Below are 23,238 nucleotides of genomic sequence, written 5' to 3' on the forward strand. Positions count from 1 at the left end.
TTTTTCAAGGACCCCCCCCCCCCCAACAATCAAACAAACAAGCCTGACATCTTCATCCACTGAGCACTCAGCCTCTGGTTTTTAGAAGGCCAGGCATGGTACATGACAGCAGAGCTGAGAGGGAAAGAGGAGGAGAAGAACTCCGTAGTCTCCAGGGCTACTCGATTTCCTCTCCTCCCAAGAGAGGACCACAGCAACATGATTGTTTACTATCACTGTTTCGCTTGGGAGCTCGGGGCGTCCCCAGAGAGAAGGATTGTAAAAGCCTGGTAAGACAGAGAAGTAAGCAAACTAGAGTCTCTATGCCCTGAGCCACAAGCTTGGGAGAAAGACTGGGGGCTTCCCTCCCCTTGTTTTTCTTCTTCTTTTGGCCTCCACCTCCTTCCTGGTCAGGCAGAAGATAGGCAGAAATGCTGGGCTCAAGCCAATTAGTAGAGCTGGGCCCTGTTTCGGGGCCTATCTTCTTCTGTCCTCTCTAGGGCTTCAGATTGTGTCAGCTTGTCCTGGGCTCAGAGACTGCTCAGGACTGGGGGCTGGGAATTCCACCCTGTCCGGTACCACCGTCCTGGGTTAGACAAAGCTGGCTGGCTGGCACTGGCCCACACTCTGCCCTTTGGCTCTTTGTGGGGCTTGCTGCCTGCAGATAGCTCCGGGAAGCTGAGGCAGCCTGCTATGGGCATCACTCAGAAGTCTGGGCTTTAAAAACATGGCATGTTCTAGGGGGTGGCTCCTGTGTAGACACAGAGCCAACATACACTTCAAGTCAGTGGCGGGCCAGCTCCCACTGAGATTACCGAGATCAGCCTAGGAGAACACTGTGAGCCAGCCTGCTCAGCAGGCCCCACCCCTGGGATATACTTCCCTCCCAGGGCACGTCCCAGGCATGCTGGGCTTTGGGAGAAAGGACAAGGAAGAGACAGAGGAGGAGAAGGAGGAGGAGGAGGAGGAGGGCTCTACCAGTAGTGGTAATGACGGTGTGAGTGTGTGTATGTGTGTGTGTGTGTGTGTGTGTGTGTGTAGGGGGCAGGGTCGGGGGCATCGACAAGCTTTGCAGTCAGGACTCAGGAGCCCATTGTCCTCAGAGAGGGAGGCACCTAGGCACAAAGGGTTTCCACCCTCTCCTGGCAGAAGGCACCTTCCCATTCTTCAGACCCTGAGCAAAGTAAACTACAATGAGTCCGAGGCAGTTAGGTCTAATGACTGAAATAAAGCACACTATTGGAAAATCCAAACCCTAGCTCCGTGAGAGCTGGAAAAGGCCTTGGGCCATAATGATGACAATGTTAACAATATGATCATCTGTATAACAGGGATACGCGTGTTATCCCATCTGATCCCCACAACAGCTCCGGGAGGTGGGTCCTGTAACAGATGAGAAAACTGAGGCTGCAAAAGTAAAATGACTTGTCCAGGTCACACAACTATTAAGTGTCTCTAAGGGAGGATCTTCACTTTCCTGATTCCAGGTCCAGCACTTCATAATGCTGGTGCAGAAAGGCATCTTAGAACCAACTGGAATGGCAGTGGAGAGGGAGTGGAGAGGTCAACCAGTATTGTTTAAGTACCAACTATGTGTCAGACTAAGTACTCTGTGCTAAGTGCTGAGGATTCAAAGAAAGGCAAAAAACCCCAACCTTACTTTCAAGCTCACAGTCTAAGGGCGAGAAAACATGCAATCAGCCATGTAGAAATTAGATATGTTGTGTTCAGTCTTTTTTCAGTTGTGTCTGATTCTTAGCGAGCCCACTTGGAGTTTTCCTGGCAAAGACACTGGAGCACTTTGCCATTTCCTTCTCCAGCTCATTCAACAGGTGAGGAAACTGAGGCAAATGGGGTTAAGCGACTTGCCCAGGGTCACACAGCTGATAAGTGACTGAGACCAGATTTGAACTTAGGAAGATGAGTGTTCCTGACTCCAGGCCCTCTATGTGCGATGGTGCCATCTAGCTGCCCCAATAAATAAGACATAGACAGGATAAATTGGGGGTCGTTTTGGGAGAAGTCACTAAAATTAAGGAGAATGAGGAAAGATTTTTCTAGAAGCTGAGACTTCAGCTAAGACTGAACAGAGGCAGAGATGAGGAGGCGGAGCGTTCCAGGCATGGGAGCCAGCCAGGGAAAATGCCCAAGCCGAGAGATGAGGGCACTGTTTGAGGAACAGCCTGGGGGCCAGTGTCACTGGATCACAGAGTACTTGGGGGCAGGATGGGGGGTAAGGAGTAAGAAGACCAGAGAGGTAGGAAAAGTCCATGCTATGAAAAGCTTTAAAAGCCAGAGAGGATTTTATATTTCATCCTGGAGCCAAGCAGTTCATTGAATGTGACCATTTATGAGTTCAAATCTGGCTTCAGACACTTACTAGCTGTGAGACCCTGGGCAAGTAGCTTAACCCTGTCTGCCTCAGTTTCCTCATCTGTAAAATAAGCTAGAGACGGAAATGGCAAACCAGTCCGGTATCTCTGCCAAGAAAACCCCAAATAGGGTCATGGAGAGTCTGAACAACAGCACGGTCAGACCTGTACACCAGGAGCATCAGCTTGGCAGCCTAGGGGAGGACAGGCCAGATTGGGGAGAGTTTTGAGGCAGAAGATCAACGAAGAGGCCATTGCGATCGTTCAGGCTTGAAGAGCTCAGGGCGTGCCCTTGAGGGGTGACTGGGAGAGACGCTGTCAGAGCTGGGACCATCCTTAAAGAGTGGGATGGCTGATGTCTCCATTGGGTAAAAGAGGAAACCGAAGGGCAGACAAGTCAGTGACAGAACGGAGGGGACAGCCTATGCAAAGATTTCCATCAGGTGCACGTGGAGCATCTCCTCTGTGGTCGAAATGACCTAGGCACCAAAGTGAGGGATGCTGGGAAGCAAATGTTGCTCATAGTCCTGTACTGGCCATATAAGATGAAAACCCCAGAGCCAGGAAACAGCAATCACTGACCTTCATCTTTTACTCTATAATCTAGAAAGCCCCTTGCGTGTGCTGCTGTATTTGATTCCCTTGGTTAGGCCTGAGAAGTGGCTCATAGATAATAATAGCAAATACCTTACTATTTGTCTTCAAGGCTAGCAAAGTGCTTCCCTTACACTAGACCTGGGAGGTGGAAGGGTGCTGGCATTAGCACCCCCCCCCTCCCTATTTTACAGGTAAGAAATCCGAGGCTAAAAGGAGTTAAAATACTGCAAATCACACGGCTAATAAGAAACAGGGGCAAGATTTGAACTCAGTGCTGCTGACTTTGAGACCAGGGCCCTTGGGATCTCATCACACATTTGGTTAAATTTGTGATACAGCTTTGGCATCCTGGGATTTGCAGCAAAACATCCCCGAGCCAGCGACCCCATAAGAGATAAGATACGCTTAATCCTGAGTTAACACGGACTGGAACATGCCATTCCCCAAACATTTCAGCGAATTGAGACTTGACTATAACAGAGTCACGTAAAGCTATGGAGCAAGACGGCCTCTCCTTCAGAGCTGGCTTCCATCCAGGAGCAGGATTGGTTTTCGCTTGAGGGAGAATCAGTGGTTCAAAAGAACACCTAAGCACCAGACTGAATCACCTGACTCAGCTCCCGCCAAAGGCTGCTTTGAGGCTCCTGGCTCCTGCCTTTTCCTCTCTGCGATCTGTCCTCCACACAGAGAAGGGGCCAAAGCAACCTTCCTTTTGTACTCGCACGCCCCTCCCTTCCTCCAGAGCATCCAGTCATTCTCCTTTGCTCATTGTGTAAAATACAGAGGTTTTAGCTCGGCATTCAAGGTCCTCCGATTTCTGTGTTTCCACATTGATTTCCCAGGACTCCTCTTCACTTTGTCTCTGCCCTGGCTACAATGAAGCATTCTCTAGTCAGTCAGTGAGTCAACATTTATTAAGCGCCTGCTATGTGCCAGATCCTGCCTTCAAGAAACTGACAGTCTAACAGGGGAAGACAATGCACACAAATCAGTTTGAGGATGAGAAGGTTCCTGGTATACAGGGAGTGCAGCTGGGCAATTCCCTGACCCCCTCCTTCCCTCTTGGCTTTGGGCACCCTGTCCTTACATGCCGGAAATGGACCCTCTCCCAGTTTCTGCTTGACAAAATCCTGCCCTTCCTTCAGGGAAGGGAAGGCTCAGCTCCAGTCTTGTGCAGGAAACCTTCCCTGATCCGGAAAGGTGCTCTCCTTTTAATGTCATCAAAGAAGGTAAGATTTGTAAAAAAGGCTGAATATGTGCCTGGCACATAGTAGGGGCAATTTAAAGGCTTATTTCCTGCTTTCCCCTTCTTCCTTCCTCAAATTCAGTTCCTTTCAACCTGCATTTGTAGAGGGTCCACTCTGCATGAGACAGATCTCGAGGTGCTTCCTTATATTCTAATGGGTACCATAACAATTTATGCCCATGCCCAATCTCCATGACAGTATTTTAAAGCCTTTTGATGGTAGTGATTATGTCACTAAAAAAGAAAAAAAAGTATGCCCTGTGTATGTCCATGAATTTAGAAATTGGACCTGTGGTTTCACCGGTCTAAAGGAACTCCCAGGGGATGAAACTTTCTCCACTAGTGCATGTTGGCACCTTCTCTGCACCCTATCATCTTCAAAAGTTGTTCAGAGCATTGGGAGGTTTATAAACTCACCCAGGGTCATAGCCCGTGTGTGTCAGAAGTGGGAATTGAACCCTGGCTTCCTGGCTTCAAGGTCCAGCTTTCTATCCATTTTGTTGCTGTTGTTCAGTCATGTCTGACTCTTTGTGACCCCTTTGGGGGTTTTCTTAGCAGAGATACTGGAGGGGTTTGGCATTTCCTTCTACAGCTCGTTTTACAGCTGAGGAAACTGAGGCAAACAGGTTAAGTGACTTGCCCAGGGTCACACAGATAATAGGTGTCTGAGGCCACATTTGAACTCAGATCTTCCTGACTCCAGGCCTGGAGCTCTATGCACTATGGCACCACCTAGCTGCCCTCTCTATCCATAGCCTCCCACTAAATTAATATTAAGGTTTCATTTTTTTTTGTTTTGTTTTAAAAAGCAAACTGAATATCTTCAATTCCTACTCTGTACAAGAGTTGGGTGATGACCTCTCTGGTCCCCTTGGTCTGAATAGCAATGATCCCTCATTCTGCTCTGACTAGCCTCTGTCCAAGCATGACTCAAAGGGAACTCACCACCGCTTTTGGACAATGCTAACTATTGGGAAGATTCTCCTGACCAATCCTCAGTGAGATTCTCTGCCACTTGCCCCCAATGCTGGGAGTCCTGCCCTTTGGGATCAAGTAGAGCACAGTCGATCCCTGTTCCACATGACAGACTTTCAAATATTTAAAAAAGCCACTGTATCCCACAATGTCTTCTCCATGTTCAACATTCCCAGTCCTTTCAACCAACCCTCACATGGCCTGGTCTGTGCTATGGAAAGCAGCACCTGGGATTGAGAATTAAAGGAATTCAGTTAGAATCACAGCTGTGACGCTACCTTTGTAACTTTGGTCAATTAAGGACCTCAGTTTCCTCAACTGTAGCATGAAGTAGGTGGGCTGGATGGCCTCTGGGGGCCTTTCCAAGCTCTAGGATGTCATCGACCTGGTTATATTCCTCTAATCTATCGACTCAGGCAGGTCCTTTGTCGGGACCAGATCTAGGAGCATCTTGACTCTCCCCTGGCTGCCTAATGTGTCCCATGTTGGGCCTGAGCATCTTAACTCTCCCCTGGCTGCCATCTTGACTCTCCCCTGGCTGCCCAATGTGTCCTGTGTTGGGCCTGAGCATCTTGACTCTCCCCTGGCTGCCCAATGTGTCCTGTGTTGGGCCTGAGCATCTTGACTCTCCCCTGGCTGCTCAGTTTGCCTCAGATTGGACCTTTGAAGAGAGGATACTCATTTCTGTTCCAGCATTCCATCCACCAGGCCCTTCTCTTCTCCACTGACCATCCCCAACCTCTTTCCATACCAATCTCTAGCAATGAAATAAAGTTGAAGGGCAATAGAGTAATAAAACAAGACAAAAATAAGCAAAGTAAGAATCCCAGGTCTGATACGGCGTTGGTGTCCCACCACCATCTACAGAAGAGCCCGTCGACTTCCGCAGTAAGACTAGGCAAGAAGCATTTTATTAAGCAGTTGCTGTGTGCCAGTCATTACACTAAGTGCTGAGACACAAATATGACAAAAAGGATGGTTCCTGCCCTCAAGGAGCTTCTATTCAAATGGGGGAAGACAAGACGCAGAAGAGAGCTGGAAAGCAGAAGGTACGTGAGGGAGGGGGGAGGTGCCCAGAGGGTTGTGGAGTCAAAGTGCAAAAGGTCGGGAGATAGAGCCAGGATGGCAATGAAGGATGGTCACTCTGGGCCCCTCCCCAACATGGAGGTGCCCACTGAACTCACCAATGGGAGAAGGGGCTGGTGCAGCGGAGGAATGGCACAGGGTGAGAAGGCCACAAGGGAGGTTCCTGGAGAGAGCTCACAGCACTCTAGAGGCAGAACGCTCATCCTTAGAAGAAGGTTCAAAGGTGCTAATTTCATCTTATTGTGCCACGGGAACAAATGGCAGCCGTATCCCTCGCTATTTCACTGGAACAATGTGACCTATGACTTCCGTGTTGTTGTTGTCGTTCAGTCATTTCAGATGTGTCCAATTCTTCATGACCCTGTTGTGGGTTTTCTTGGCAGAGATGCCAGAGCGGTTTGCCATTTCCTTCTCCAGCTCATTTTACAGATGAGGAAACTGAGACAAACAGGGTTAAATGACTTGCCCAGGGTCACACAGCTAGTACATGTCTCAGGCCAGATTTGAACTCAAGTCTTCCTGACTCCAGGTCCAGCACTCTGTTCACTGTACCCCCTTGCTGCCCCTGACTTTCATTCCAAATTTCAAATCAGATATACAGAAACCTAGATCAAAGGGTGCAGTCTGACAAAGGGCACTTTCTGTTCACGGAGAAGTCATGACTCTTTGCAGATTAACTGAACATGGGACATAAAACTCTGGGCACCAAAAATCGATAAGTGGTATACACACATTTTTGTGACCAATTCCCTCATTGCCAGATTGAGAAAATATTTTCCCTATGAAATAGAAAAGGCAGTGTGCCAGGTATCCTGGATTTTAAAACGATCTCTGGAAAGGCACAGACATTTCCCTCCTTTTCCTTCACTTTTACAAACTGAATTCAGGGCCTGGGAAAGTTGTGGGATCAGTTCCCTCCTGGGCAAAAGTTTTTGATTTCTTTCCAAGAGCAGGTGGGAGGATTTGAGCAGCAGCTGTGAAGGTGGCCCTGAGTCTCTCCCCATCCGCACCACCCCATAACCCATCCATTCCCAGGCCCTTAATCCCTTCATTTGGGGTTTGTATGTATGGCCAAGAAGCCTTCAGCTTCTCCTTCCCACCAGGCCCCAGACCCCTTGTTATGTCTGGCCACTAGAAGGCTTGTTAGGATGCTGCTCTCCTGGGAATTGGCTGAGAATCTTCACTCCCCTTCTACAACCCCTAGCACAAAGTGAGTCTGCAAAGAATCGCTGGCAATTTGATTAGAGAGTGGGGGATGAATCCAGGACAGTCTGGAAGAGGAATTCTCTCTGAGCCCCTTGCCATCCAGAATGGGGATGAGAGCTAAAATTGGCCATGTTTCCACTGTCCTACTGTCTCTCTGGGCCTTGCCAACAGCCATTACCACCTCTTCTTCCTGCTGAAAAGGCTGGATACCCACAGCTCTGCAGGAAGGGTGACCGGAAATACCCATGAATTTCTAATACAGAAATTCATGAAGGATGAATTCATCAGTGTGAGGAACTCGCTATGCCAAGGTAGATTGCAACCCATCTCTGACTTGGTAAGATCATAGAGTAGCATGCTGGGAGGAGACTTAAAAGTTAACTTGGTCCAACCCCCTGCTTGTATACATGAGGAGACGGAGGCATAGAGGGGCTACGTGAGTTACCCAGGATCCAGAGCTAGTCAGCATCTGAGGTGGAATTGGAACTTGGGTCTCATTGATTCTGAGTCTAGTTAACTATAATTTACTAAGTCATCCTCATTTCTGGTTGGGGAAACTGAGCCCTAGACAATCGAAGACACTTGATCAAAGTCCCATAGATAGGAAGTGGTTGAAGTGGCCCAAATTGGTCAATATCCATTCACCTCCCATTTCTGCTCCTGAATTTCTGAACTTCAAAGCTGTGTCCTGTTCACTGCTGCACGCTTCAGCTCCTTTTCTATGTCGTCTTCTTCCATTAGAATAGAAGGTCCACAAGGACAGGAATTATCTTCCATTTTGCTTATATTTGTAATACTATCACTTAGTCAATCATACACATTTATTAAGCACCTACTATGGACCAGACCCTGTGCTAAGTGCTGGACAAAGTCGAAAGACAGTCTACGGTCTCAAGAAGCTCATAATCTAAAAGCAAGATAACATGCACAGGGCCTGACACATAGTAAGCACTTAGTGTTTCCTTCCTTCCTTCTTTCCTTTCTTCCTTCCTTCCTTCCTTCCTTCCTTCCTTCCTTCCTTCCTTCCTTCCTTCCTTCCTTCCTTCCTTCCTTCCTCCTTCCCTTCCTTCTTTCCTTCCTTCCTTCCTTCCTTCCTAATCAGTCTTGAGTCTATAATTCTGCATTTTGCCAGTTATATCCCAATGAATTAAGTTCTGAGAAATTCAAGATTCAAGTCAATTTCCCAGGCTTCACAAAGTCTCCCCCACCATGTGCATTCATACTGGGAGAAGCATTTACATGAATGACAGCTGCATCTGCTGGATTCAGAAAGTGGGTGCTGGGGATGGGGCAAAGGCCAATTCCTCCCAAGTCCTGTGTCCCCCCAGGAGCTGGCTCACCTCTGACATGTGTCATCTTTGGATCCAAGTGGCTTTGTTTTCAATAAGATAAACACACAGCTCTGCTTGCAGGGGGAGGAGGGGGCCGAAACATTTCTCTTGTTAATTAAATCATCCTCATGGATGATAAATGCATGGCTTACATTTGTATCTTCTAAAATATCAAAGACTCGATTAGTAAGTCTTATGTTTTCAACTTCAGGCTATTTTTCCAGATTCTTGGAAATCACACAAAGCTAGGCCAGGGAGATCCTCCATATTTACTGAGGCTTTGGGGGTAATTTAAAAAGAAACATCCTTGGGCCAGCACTGACTTACTCCTGGGAGTTGTGACTGTTGCAACCTACCAAACTGGAAACATCAAAAAAAGGGGGAAAGGGAGGGATGAGAAAAAAAGAGAGAAGAAAAAGGAGTAGACAGCAAATCATACAAACCACCCTGTGGGGACCTCCTCAGAACAATCCGTGCCCCACTTTTACCCCTGTTCTGTGTTTCCTGAATTTCTCCTGACAGTTGGCAGCTCTGTTTGCCAAAACCACAACAAAGAGGGGCCTTGAGTTTCCCCAGAAAGCATTTTTCTCTGGCCTGCCCGTCTCTGATCATCTCACAAAGGTGTTATTGTTGCTGGCTTGCTGGGGCCCTGAGCACCTGAGAGAGATCAAAGGCATGTTTTGATGCCAGTCTGACCACACAGTCTCTCACTGGCTGCATTAAATGAAAGGGGATGATTAATCTCCTTTGCCCCGAAGGCCCCTCTATACAGAGGGGGAAATATATTTCTAGCAAAACATGACCATCATAAAGTTGCATTTTATGGCCCTAATTAAAAAAAAAAGGTAGAGTTCATTGTAGGCGACTGCGGCTGCTTTGGTATTGCGCTAAAGGCCCCGCAGTTGCCTCACATCCTTTGTGTTTCTGGGTACAGTACAGACGTGCACCGATAAAGAAATCCCAATGGAGAAGTGTCTCCTGGCCCAAGAAGACTGGGCCAAGATGGCACCATGTGAACGCTGAACAAAGACATCAGAGGTCTTTAGCAAAGATCTGGACGTCTGGAATGCACCCATTGGCTTGTGAGGGGCCTACTGATTTGGGGATCTGGCATTTTATCTAAATATTGTAAATGAATTCAATTCTGAGGGATTTGAGGTTCAAGCCCATAGACTGCCTAGCTTCTTGCAGAGCACATTTTGAGGTACCTTCTACATGACACTTTTCCCTCCTCCCCTCAACCCTTATTAGTTAGCTAGACTCTCTCCAGAAATGAATTTGGGTATTCTTTAGACTTATCGACTTCACTAACAATAGTTGACACTAACATAGCGTTTTAAGATTTGCAAAGCATTTTCCTCATTTGATATAATGTAAAGGGGAGGAGGGAAATGGCCAACCATCCTCACCTACATCACCGCCAGGATAAAGAAACTAATTTGGCTGATTGGTGCCTCTGTTTGATTCATTAATCAGTCACCCCACTACAGTAATTTTTGTGTGCATGTTGTAACCTGCCACTGCCCCCCACCCAAGTAGGATAGAAGCTTCCTGAAGGGAAAGACTGTTTGGTTTTGTCACTGTATGTCTAGGCCAGACCAGGAGCTTGGCAGGCAAGGGAGTAGTCACTATATGTCTGGTTATAAGCTAGAAAGGACCTCAGAGGTCATGTCTTCCACTCCCTCCTTCATTCACAGACAAGTAAACTGAGGCCCAGGGAAATCATAATATTTGCCCAAGGTCACATAGGCAGCAAACATCACAGGTAGGTTTGGGACCCAGGTCGTCTAATTCCTTCTCTGTGTTCTTTCTACTGTACCTTGTTAGACACCAATGAAACTATGAATCACTGGGGTCTTGAAGTATATCATGGTAAAATCTTCCCACAGAGAAATTCCAACAAAGGAGGTCAACATTGGGAGTTAGGAGAAGAGCCTTCTTTTTAAATGTTTTAAACTCTTCGTGTGGCCTACCACTTGGCTTCCCATGAATGACAATGTTAACAACAAAAACAATAATATTTATTTATAGAGCACTTCCCATATGCCAAGCACTGTGTTTATAATCATTTTATAATTACTCTCTCACTTAATCCTCACAACAACACAGTGAGGTAGGTGCCTCCATTTTACAGATGAGGAAACTGAGGCAAACAGGGTTAAGTGACTCACTCAGGGTCACACATCTACTAAGTGTCTGATGCCAGATTGAACTCAGGTCTTCCTGACCCAAGGCTCAGAGTTCTATCCACTTGCCACGTCCCTGCCCATGAGCATGATTCCACTGAGAAAACAATAAAAACAAAGTGTTGATAAGGAAGATTACAAGCTTCCAGATATTCTGCTTATCAATGAATACTCTGATATGTTCTGAGTATTTTGAAGAGGAAAGGGATAAGAACATAGCTCTAGAATTGGAAAGAATCTCAGAGAACACTGCCTAGACCAAGCCACTCATGATGAAGGAATTGAGGTACCTGGAAGCTGTGACTTTTCCAAGATGGCACAGGTAGTGAGCCCCAGTGATGGGAATTGAACTCAGGTCCTCTGGCTTACTTCTATCTTAATGGAGGTACCCTGCAACTCAACTCCAGCCAGAATAATAGGTATCAGAGTTGACAACAAAGAGTATGTTTTCTGTATTTAATAGGGTTGGGTGTTCTCAGTTTAAAACTGTCCATTAAAAAGGGAAAGCATCCCTGGAGACCCTCTGGAATGACCTTGAACCTGCAAAATAGAGTATATAGGAAGGAGGAGGCTACTTGGATTCTGGCAAGAGTGAAGGTAATTACCAGAAGCCTCATTACACTGGAAGAAGGGATGGGAATGAGATCAGGAAGAAACAGGCAGGAATTATCTTGTTAAATCTGTGGTCTAGGAGCAGCTGGGTAGTGCAGTGAGCAGAGTGTCACATCTGGAGTCAGGAAGACCCAAGTTCAAATCTGCATCAGACACTTACTAGCTGTGTAACCCTTGACAAATCACTTAACCCCTGTTAGCCTCAGTTTCCTCATCTGTAAAATGAGCTGGAGAAGAAAATGGCAAACCACTCCAGGATCTTTGCCAAGAAAACCCCACATGGGGTCACGGAGAGTCGGACATGAGTTAAAAACAACTGGACAACAAAAAGCAGCTTTGTTCCTTTCCTATTCAGCCCCCAACAGACCTGAAATGTAGCACTTTCTGTCTGTCTATACCTCTGTTCTTTCTCTCTCCTTTCCTCCTCTCTCTCTCTCTCTCCCTCTCTCCCTCTCTCTCTCCCTCTCTCCCTCTCTCTCCCCACCAGATAAAAAGGCTAAATTACCCCCTTTCTCAGATTTTCGACTAGATGCTACCTCTTTCTTCATCTCTTCCTTTGTGTCTCTTTGTATCTGTCTCTCTGTCTGTCTGCCTATCCTTTCTGTCTCTGTCTCTCTGTCTCCCCCCTCCCCCTCCCACCCCATGCCTCACACTCCACCCTTCTTTCTCACAAAGTCCTACAAAAGTTATTCACTGGAAATCAAATTTAATCTCTGCACAAGTGCTTATGTGTCTGTATCTTCAGAATTACTGCTAATAACCACATTCAATTTGCTGAAGTCATTTTGACATATTTGCATTTTTTTGCACTGAGCTAGAAATTTTTCTTAAAATGAATATACTTTCCAGTTCTCATGAAATCCCACTCCACCCCCTTTTCTTTGTTAACAGATTGGTAAAACATGTCTGTTTTACTGAATGATATTCAGCCTAAAACAACACAACCAGCTATGGATAAAAGGTCCTGAGTGTTGCTGGCTGGGAAGGAAATCCCCTTGGAGAAGGGATTCCTTACAGACTAGTGCAGAAAAGGCACATTGGGCATAGGCACATTCCACTGGGCCATGAAAACCAACAAAAAGATGTGGACAAATTCAGGTAAGGTACATCTGCTGGCTTTATTGCCATCTGGGAAGAAAGAATGACCCAGCCCCTTTGTGCCTGAAATGTGTGTACAAGTGACAGAGACAAAAAGGATCAAATAGAAAAATGACTTTATCACGTGCCACCCTTCCAGATTTCTAGAACACATATTGTCTATCTGAACACAATGGAGGTTTTTATATCACCCTCATCAATGACTTCAGCCAACCAATCAATCAATCATGGTCACGGTTCATTGGAAAGGGTATAGGATTTGGAGTCAGAGATTGTAGGTTGGAATCCCACCTTGGCCACTTACTAGCAGCATAGTACTGACCCCTTGGAGTTGAATTTTCCTCTTTTATGGGGGGGGAGTGAGGGAGAGAGAGAGAGAGAGAGAGAGAGAGAGACTGAGACTCTCTGGCGGGGTTAAGCTCAAAGATCCCTTCTGGCTTGAAATCTATAGTTCTATAGTCCATGCTCAGCCCACCAAGGGTCATGCTGGAGAAGCCATAGGGTCCAAGAATTCCAGAGATCATAGATGACCTAGCATAACCCATTCTTTTTATAGAAAGACTATTCCAATCCCCCCTGCCCCAGCTACTAGTGCCTTCCCAAATGGCTATGTTTCTGCTTTATATATGCTCTATATTTACTTTTGGGGGTATATATAGGAATTGGGGGGAAAACATACATATACACATATGTATATATAGTGTATATACACACATATGTATGTATGTTTTAATGTATGTATGTGTGTATGTATGTATGTATGTATGTATGTATTGCTCCTCCCTCAATTCCAATAGGATACAAACTCCTTGAGGGCAGGAATCATTCTTTTTCCCCTCCTATCCCTGACATCTAGTAAGGTGCTTGACACAGAGCAGTCAATGAATATTTCCAAGCCCTACAGCTTACTCTTCTGACTGATGAGTCCCTAGCTGGAACTGACATTTCCTGAGGAGCCTCAGTCATACTCATTTCTCTCCCAGCTCTACTCCTTCTCTGAACTGTCACAGCTCCTCACCAGAAACCTTGCCTCCTCTTGTCAGGTCCCCCTTCTTTATCCCTCCTTTCCTTCCTTTCTCTCCCCCTTCCTTGCTCTGAATCCTTTTTATATTTTATCTTTCCCTATTAGAATATAAATTCCATGACAGTCGGGCAAACCTGTTTATTCTATCTGTATTCCCGGTGCTTAGCACAGCCTGGCCAACAGCAAGCACTTAATCAATCTCTCTTCTCTCCTATTGTCTGTCTGTCTCTCTCTCTCTAGCTATCTTTCTATCTATCTACCCATCTATCCATCCAGTCATTTATAGACCTGTTGAATTGAATTGGTGATAAGTCTTTCTGAATATAGTTAGGATGGTTCTCAAATAAGAGGCAAATAGTATATTACCAGGCTGAAAAGCCTTTCCAGAAATGATGTTATCCCTGATTCTTCACTTTTCCAATCAAAACAATCCCAGTTCTTTCAACCAGTCCTCATTAGGAACAATCCAATAGGTACATAGCTTATGTTCTACTAGAATAGCTTTTAAATAGTCACAGTTACCTCCATGAGATGTGACATCAGAAGGCTTCAGTGGGGACAATAGTGGCTCACAATTATACAATACTTTACAGGTTATGAAATGCTCAAGGAACTTGGTAAGAGTATGTGGAGAACATGGAGCTCACGTTGCCCAACATACCCACGTTTTCCATTAGAATGGGAGTGTCCTGAGGGCAGGGACTGTTTTTATCTTTCTTGTTGTCACCAGTGCTTAGCAGTGACTAGAACAGAATAAGAGTTTAAGACATGCTTGTTGATGGATTATTTGACTACTTTCCATTCAAAATACGTCTGGCCTCTTTGTCCCTTTATTTTACCTGAAAATTGAAATCTTTCCTTTGAATATTCAAAGATATGTAATTGTCAATGTAGACCTCCCAACACCAACATAGGTTATAATCCTTCTTTGAATTAGCAGACAGCCACCAACATTTATTGTGTCTCAATAATTTCATCCTTCGGTGCCTAACTGGGTGACAGAACCTCTCCATACCTAGAGAAGCTGGTTATGTAACAACAGACAGACAGACAATCGCACATCCAGGCTCGCACTCAGATGTCTTTCAGCCGAGCTCTTGTTCTTTGAGAAGTCACAGTCACTTATAATCGAGCATTAGAAGAGACTGTGTTGGAACCTATTTTATCCAGCTTTATTTTTGCTTCCATGTCTACTAGTCTAATCTGGCAAGTTTGGATTTCTACATGTTTTTACCATCACTCATGCTGGATTTTTGAGCGTTCGAACAATCCATCCTAGTGGATGAGTGGATATTCTATCATCTTCCCCATTGCTACCATCTAGCAAAGCATTTGCAAAAGGCCTTACAGACCTTGTCTTGTTTTATGCTCCTAAGAGGTGTGTGCTATCATTATCTTTATTTTACAGATGAGGCATCTGAGCAAACAGCGGTTACGTGACTTCCCTAGAGTTCTACAGCTAGTGAGCATCTGAGGCTAGAGATGAACTAAGGTTTTCTCCACTAGGTTCAATGCTCTATCCCTTGGGCCACTTCTTTTAAGGCCAGGATGAAATGTAAGTCAAATTATTCTGGGAAAATTCCTTTAAAGCTGGCTTCTGGCCATGGGAGGTAGGGCTATTAAAGAGCTTAAAAAGCTTAAAGCTCTTAAGGAGCTAGGAACAATTACTCATGTTTATTTAGGAACCTGTGTATATTCATTTTAAATCCTTTCAGCAACTATATTGGTTAAATAATAAAAGTTTTATTATCACCTGTTCTACCAGGGAAACTGAGGCTTACATAAATCTGGAGCTGGCAGGACCTCAGGGGCCATCTAGTCCAATGCCCTCTGAAATTAAGAAGGTTCCATACCTTGTCTAAGTTCATACAGAGGGCTATGCATGCATGGGATTCAAACTCAGATCCTCTGACTACAGAGTTACTGCTCTTTCCATTGTGCCACAATACTTCCCCATGGTCACACCGTGACTTGCTCAGGATTATGAAGCTAGTAAGTGACAAAGCAGAGACTTTAGTTGGAGTGAATGGAATTTCTGACATTTTATTATTGAAGGCAGAAGAATCATAGCATTTCAGTGATGGAAGGGATATCAAAGACCAATTCATACACACACACACACACACACACACACACACACACACACACACACACATAGACAAATGAAAACAAAACTCCTCTCAACTGGAAAACCTTTGACCTTAGCTTGAAGACGCCTGAGGAGGAAGAAGATTCTAAGATCCAAGGTAGCACATTTCATTTTTTGATAGTAAATGTTTAGGAAGTTGTTCCTCTCTCTTCCCCCTTCCCAGTGCCAAGCCTGAATTGACCTCTTGGCAACTTCCACTAGATGCTTCCTGTTTTGTATTCTGGGACTAAACAGAAAAAAAGTCTAGTTCCCTTTCCACTTGACAAACCTTAAACTGAAGACATCTGCCATGGTGTCCACCCATTGACACCCAGTCTTCTCTTCCCCAAATGAGAAGACTCCAACTCTTTTGACTGGACTTCACAGGACTTGATCTCATAGTCTTAACCTCACTATTCCTCCAATCTTTTTAGATAGATAAGAGAATTAGAGCTTGTGCTAGAAATCCTCCAAAGTTCTAAGAAATTACAGTTTCTAATTGAAGGTATATAACCTTTTAATCCTCTTCTCCTTGGGCTGGGACACTGTTTAACCTACTTTAATAATCAATGAGAAAGGCCTCCAGTTTCTTAAGGTTATGGAGGACATCTTGTATCGTTGCCCATTGTCTTCAGGGTTAATGATCCTTCCCCTAAACCAGAGATTCTTGACCTTATTCGTGTGTTTCATGGACCACTTTAGCAGTCTGGTGAAGCCCACAGACCTCCTTCTCATAATAACTCTAGGTGGCATAGTGGCTGGCGTTTTGGACTTGGAATCAAGAAGACTTGAGTTAAAGTTCGGCCTTGGGCACATATTAGCAGTATATCCCTAGTCAAGCCACTATTAACCTCAGTCTCCCCATTTGTAAAACGGGGATAACAATAATAGCATCTACCTCTGAGGGTTGTTGTAAGGATCAAATGAAATAATATTTGTAAAACAGTTTTTGCAAACTTTATAACATATAAAGATAAATGCCAGCTATTATTGCAATTAAATAATTGAAGGAAATGCTAAACTTCAGTTCGAGGTTAGTAAAAATAAAAATGTGATCCTCAAGCCCCCTCCCCATCTTATCTCACCAACCTTTAAAACCCAGGTTAAGAACTCTTGCCCCAGACAGCAGCTCACTTCATTTCTATGCCCATGTCTTCCTTGCTTTGTATTCTTCTCCCTCCTCCCTTCCTCCTCTTCTAAGCTTTGCCTCCCCTCTCCCCCCAACCCTTACCCCTTTGTCCTCGTCTGGGGAAAATACAGGGAGTCGTTAGTCTCAATTTAACAGAGTAATGACTTTTAAATAAAAATACAGTAGAAATGGGTACTTATCAAAATGGAATGCTTTCAGACCCATGCATTTAAAGAAGATATAAATTTTAGGGCAGGCACTAAATTTTAACTGCAATCTGGGAGAAAGCCTTTTCAGTAATTCATAGAGAAAAATTAACAAAGCGAAAATTGCTTATCAGTGTTCTTTTGAAGTCCTGATATAGAACATAATTCCACAGATCATTAGGCCCCGCTCTGAGGACTAGAGATTTATATTGATTGAAGGAACGCAGAGAGGGAGGCTCCTAGCCAAGGCAAACAGGCGCTCTGCTGAAGGAGCTGTCCGGTAACACATTAGTGTCTTTGAGGTCAAGGGCAGGATGGAAAGGGGTTGGCATCTGCAGATCCAATTTCATCCCTGTGCTCTCTGGTCACTATGATGTCATTGCAGACACTGACCTTCCTTCTTTGGAGAGCTGACTTTCCACCCAGAACTGAGCCTTTGTGGAAAGATCTGACCAACCTGAATAAGGGCATCGAAAACAGGCAGGGAAGGAGGAGACCTCTGGTCTCAGATCAAAGGTTGGAGAAGAGAGAAAAAATAAAGGGCAAGATGAGGGACCAGAGACCTTTTTCATTTTGTGTGTGTGTGTGTGTGTGTGTGTGTGTGTGTGTGTGTGTGTGTATGTGAGAGAGAGACAGACAGAGAGAGACAGAGACACAGAAAGACAGACAGACAGAGACGCAGAGAGAAAGAGAGAGAGAGAGAGAAATATAGCTGTAAGTTCTTGGGTTCTCACTTACCCCCATGTGACAAGAAGATGTTCCACAGATCACAGCCAGACGAGAGGTAATTGGCTGGTTTTCACAGGGCAGGCTATACCCTTTCACATCTGCTCCAATCACTCCTGTGAGAAAACAAAACAAAATTCCTTCAACATTTTATATGTGTATATACATACACGCACATACATATGTATACATACATAAACATACATATACATGCATGCATATGTATATATTTTAAAAGCAGCAATCTATAGACACCATACACACACATATACATGAAATACTCCATTTAGAGAAGAAAAGTGTTGAGAAAGATTTCCCATGTGAAGGTCAGGCTGCAGGTAATAGGGAAATTGGTGTTTCAGGGCTAGATTGCTGAGGATTGCTTCCTATGGGGGAAGAGTAGATCAATCAATCAAAAAGCATTTATTAAGTATCTCCTACATACTGGATGCTAGGAATAAAAAAGACAAAAATGAAATATTCCCTGCTATCAAGCAGCCTCCATTATACCAGGGAAAACACAATGTACACATTGAAGCGGTGCAATGGATTGAGCCCTGGGCCTGGAATCAGGAAGAACTGAGTTCAAATCCAACCTCAACTACTTACTGGCTGTGTGACCCTGGGGAAGGAAGAAAGGGAGGGAGGAAAGAAGGAAGGAAAAGAGGGAGTCAGGAAGGAAGGAAGGAGGGCAAGAAAGAAGCATTAAGCTCCTACTCTATGCCAGGCACTGTGCTATGTGCTTAATACATACATACATACATACATACATACATACATATATATTTCATTTAATCCTCACAACAGTCCTGGGATTTAGGTGCTACTACACACATGTTACAGATGAGTAAGCTGACAGAATTGTCGTGATCCGTCCAGGGTCACACAGCTAGTAAGTGTCCAAAGCCGAATTTGAATTCAGGTTTTCCTGACTCCAGGCCCAATATTCCTTGGATTTAGGGTCAAATTCAGGCTCTGATGTTTAATACATTGTTGAGGGGCAGGGGGTGACAATTCATTCTCTGGGCATCAGTTTTGTCCTCTATTAAATGATGTGGTCTCTTTGAGTTCTGAACTTGTGGTTGTATTGGAAGGGTGTGGAACAAGGCCACTTTAGGCCTAAGGCCTCATCTCCATTGGAAGGGGCCAGGAATGGAGTTGCCCATATAACAGAGACAATGACCTGGACCCTGGGACTTGGCTTTGTCCCTGTCTGCTTCCCTCCACTTGGAAGAATGGATTTATGAGCTGAAAAACTGAGAATTCTTAATTCTCTTAGTGATTTGGTATGTATTTAGCAAATAACCATGCCCTGGTTTATAGCTTGGCCTTCAGAGAATGAAAATGAGAATATAAAGTCTCCAAAGACTATTCCTTGGACTCAGAAGTGGAATCCAAAGAAAGGATTAAGACTAGTTACTAACTAGGAGATGATAAGCCTCTGTAGCAGCTAAAATCTTGAGGGAAAAAGACTGAGGAGGCATTTTATCTTAAAGAAATGGGGAAAAGAACAAAAAGCCACTACATTTTGAGATAAGGGAGCCTGACACATTTGTTCTTCCTTAAGGAAGAGAGGGTAGTTGAGGATTTCAGCTGCATCAGGAGGTCTAGATGGTGGGGATTATAGACAAATACCATCCTGCAGAAACTGCTTCTAAGTAGGCCAGCAAAGCAGTGACAACTGTCTAGCTGAAGCTGTGATCCTCAGAGGGAAGGCATGTCCAGAAGAGAGCTGTGATCTCTGGAGAAGCAGCCAACATTAGTGGCCGTGAAGCATCCAAAGCTACAGTCATTGCCCTGCTCTATGTGAGCCTGGGTCTCACAGCATTCCCACAGTATGGGGCCTCCTAGAAGGTGTTTCTTACACTGAAGCTGTGTGTTTGTGGGAAATCACCTTTCTAGATTTATGGGGAGAATGATTGGTTCCTGTTTTAACTATGATGGAGATGACAATGATGCAACTTCAAGAAATGCCTTTGCTTTAAAGTAATTGTGCCTTCTGCCTGACCATTAAAGGGAAACACATTGGTGGGGGTTCTCAAAATCTCCGAGTCTAGAAATTCAAGTCAATAAAGAACCTGAAGAATGTGGGTTTGAGGAGAGAGCCCAGAAGAAGCTGGCACTGCTGGCTTTGGTCTTGAAATAAAGTCACTAATGCTATGTAGGAATTGAGCTAAACTCTGAGCCTAATCCCCCTACCCTCCTGGGGTGAGAGTTGGATTGTGCCCCAAGGTATCTGGGAAAATGTTTGAATGTTTCTTCTTGCTATAGCTTTGAAGTCAATATTTCTTTGTAAAAGCTAGCCCAAAGTTAAGTGGTTTAATGGAAATGGAGATGCTAGTCACAGGGTCCCTTAAATGGGGGAGAACATAATTGAGCCTCCTTTAGGCAGGTGTGCTCAAGTCTATGGCAGAGAAGAGAGATTCCCCAAATCTCTTAGAATACAGAGGAGGGTGCAAAATGTTATAGTCCTGCTCCTCAGACAGGGGGGTCAAGGATCACAGCAATAAAAAAGCAAAACAACGCCTGCTTTCAGAAATATAAAACAAAGGGAATATTGGGGCAAAGACGCTAGCAGCTCAGGAGAACAGCAGAGCTTTTCTGTAGAAAGTGGCTCTTGAACTGAGCCTTGGAGGAAACTCAGGATTCCAAGAGGCAGAGGGGAGGAGGGCTGGAGGACAGCAAGGGAAAAAGCCTGGAGATGGGAGATGGAGCAGCAAATCAAAGGAAGTGGACAAAGGGAAGCTTGGCCAGACCTTAGAGAGCTTGTGAAGGAGAATCAAATCGAATATGCTAAGAGCAGGAGCTTTGAGCCAGCTTATTGAGTAGGGGAGTAACACAGTCAGAGCTGCCCTGTGAGAAAAATCACTTCAGTAGATGCACTGAGCATGAATTGGAGGGAGGGGTGGCTTGAGGCAGAGAGACAAATTAGGCTGCACTGCTAATAATAAAGACCTGTGGGGATAAGTCCCTAATCTGGGGTGGTGACTGTGTGGGTGGAGACAAGGGGATGGACTGGGGAGAAGCTGCGGAGGTAGACTGTTATTCTTGTTTGGGAAGAAAACCAGAGTCCAATTCCCCTGGTCTCCAAATATGGGAAACAGTCCTAGAATTCACCCCTAGAGCTTTAAAGGACCATCAGCCCTGGACTTTGGCTCAGGACCATTAATGAGTATTAAATGCTTTGGATCCTTCGGAAAGTCAGGTTTGGCTTGGAAGAGGGAGGCTTCAAACAGGGTTAAAATTCCTTTTTCTTCAGAGGGCTTTTGGATGCCACAAGAATCTCTGCCTCCCCTAACATGCTGCCCCCCCCCCTTCCCCGCCCAAATCCCTCTGCTCAAATAGAAGAGCTCTAAGTGCCAAGAGTTTTTGGCCTCAGAGTCTAATCCAGCTCTTTCTTCCTAAATCCCTGTTGTTCATCAGAACGCTCCATCCCTTGAATCCCGGCCAAGTGGAATAGCACGGATGGCATTAGAAGGACTGTTTTGTTCAGCACTGTCTGTGGATAGTTAGGAGAGTGGCTTAGAACCCAGTGCTGACGACACCAAGGTCATGGACTTGACTGCATCTCAGCGTTGGCTCCAGGCAGTCCCTAAATACTCCCCTCATCCCCCTTCCTCCCTGCTGGCTCACTGTGGTGTAGTGGTTCCCAAAAGTTATACCAGTATAAATGCTGACAAATAACATGAAGATCAGGAAGCTTTCAGTATTGGCCTGGTTGTGGACTGCGTGTCTGTCTGTTTGTCTCAAGAGAGGCAACCAGAATGTCAAGGAACCTTGAGTTCATTCTATATCCATCAAAAAACAATCAACAGGAATTGATTAAGGACCTACTATGTGCCAGGCACTATGCTAGGTATTGAGGATACAAAGACAGAAATAAAATATATAAGCACTCATGGATGGAACTGAGAAGAAAAGCCCATTCAACAGGAGGCTCAGAGGAAGATCTGGCTTGGTCTGCCTGGCCTTAGAGGGCAGAACCAGGAACAATGGGTAGAGACGGTGAAGAGACAAATTTGGGTTTGATATGAGGAAAATGCCTGAGCAGTGGGAGCTGTCCAAAAGTTGATCAGGGTGACTCTAGTGCTTCCCCCTTCAGACAAAGGCTGGCCCACATGCCAGATCTGCCTTCATGGGGATTCTTTTGGAGGCATGGGTTAGATTAAACAAGTACTGAAGTCATTCTCCTCTTAAATGCAGTGATTCTGTGACCAGAACATTTACATGCTGAGAACTGCATTGCTGAATTGACTTTGGGCTAATGGATCTGGAGGGGGGTCGGGGAGGGTGCTGGAAGACTTTCACCTAAGTTATATGTAAGGGAGTTCCCTGACCAGTCTGGTGAGGTATTCATCCAGGGTCATCTTGAGGTGGGAACAACAGTGAGTCACAGATAATAATGACAGTGTTTTGTTGTTGAGCCTGACCCCATTTGGGGTTTTCTTGGCAAAGAGACTAGATTGGTTTGCCATTTCCTTCTCCAGTGCATTTTACAGATGAGGAAACTGAGGCAACCAGGGTTGAGTGACTCGCCCAGGGTCTGAGGCCAGATTTGAACTCAGGAAGATGAGTCTTCCTGACTCTAGGCATGGTGCTCTGTGCACTATGGCGCCACCTAGCTGCAATAATGGTAATGATAGCTTGCATTATATAGGAGAATGGTAACCGTGATATCTCGTTGGAGCTTCACAGCGATCCTGTGAGGTAGCTGCTGTTTTCCCTATTTTTCAGACAAATAAATTGAAGCTTAGAGAGGTTAAATAACCTACCCAGGGTCTCCCAGCTAATACGTATAGAAGGAGGAGTCCAGCATCACCCCCTGCGTCATCGACCTGCCTCAGGTAGCCCTGGTCCCTTGGATCCCAGAGCCTGCAGGTGCTGGGCCATCAGCGACATAGGCAGGGACTGTGACCTATGTCAGTGGAGACTATACCCATAACAACAAAATCAGTGATCTTTGAGGGAGCAGACTCAGTCTGATGGAGTGGACACTGAATTGGGAGTCAATAGACTTTGGGGGAAATTCTGGCTTTGCCAATGCTTACTTAACCTGCATGACCACAAGCAACTTACTCCCGCTCTCTAGTTCTAAGTTTCCTCCTCTTTCAGTGAAGGTGTTGGAGTAGATGACATGACTTGGTCTGTTCGACCAAGGTAGCAATCTAGTAAGTATTTGAGGCTGGATTTGAACTCAAGTCTTCCTGACTCCAGGCCTGGTTCTCTATCCACTGGGGTAGGGGGCTGGGGAATCATAGGATCCTAAATCTAGACCTGTGAGAGACCTGGAAGGCCATTTAGTCTAATCCAATCATTTTACAGAGGAGGTAAGCGAAG

At 45.2% G+C, this 23,238-nt stretch overlaps 1 protein-coding gene across 5 annotated transcripts in view; it reads right to left on the minus strand.

Moving 5' to 3' along the window:
- FGGY (FGGY carbohydrate kinase domain containing) overlaps positions 1-23,238 on the minus strand; it is a 512,879-nt gene that overhangs the window by 161,587 nt on the left and 328,054 nt on the right. For all 5 annotated transcript variants that reach the window (XM_036754773.1, XM_036754775.1, XM_036754774.1 and 2 more), the window contains exon 8: positions 17,914-18,017. In XM_036754773.1, coding sequence (XP_036610668.1) covers positions 17,914-18,017 — 104 coding nt within the window. The remainder of the gene's footprint in view (positions 1-17,913; positions 18,018-23,238) is intronic.

This window comes from Trichosurus vulpecula, chromosome 4 (assembly GCF_011100635.1).
Source record: "Trichosurus vulpecula isolate mTriVul1 chromosome 4, mTriVul1.pri, whole genome shotgun sequence".
Taxonomy (NCBI): Eukaryota; Metazoa; Chordata; class Mammalia; order Diprotodontia; family Phalangeridae; genus Trichosurus; species Trichosurus vulpecula.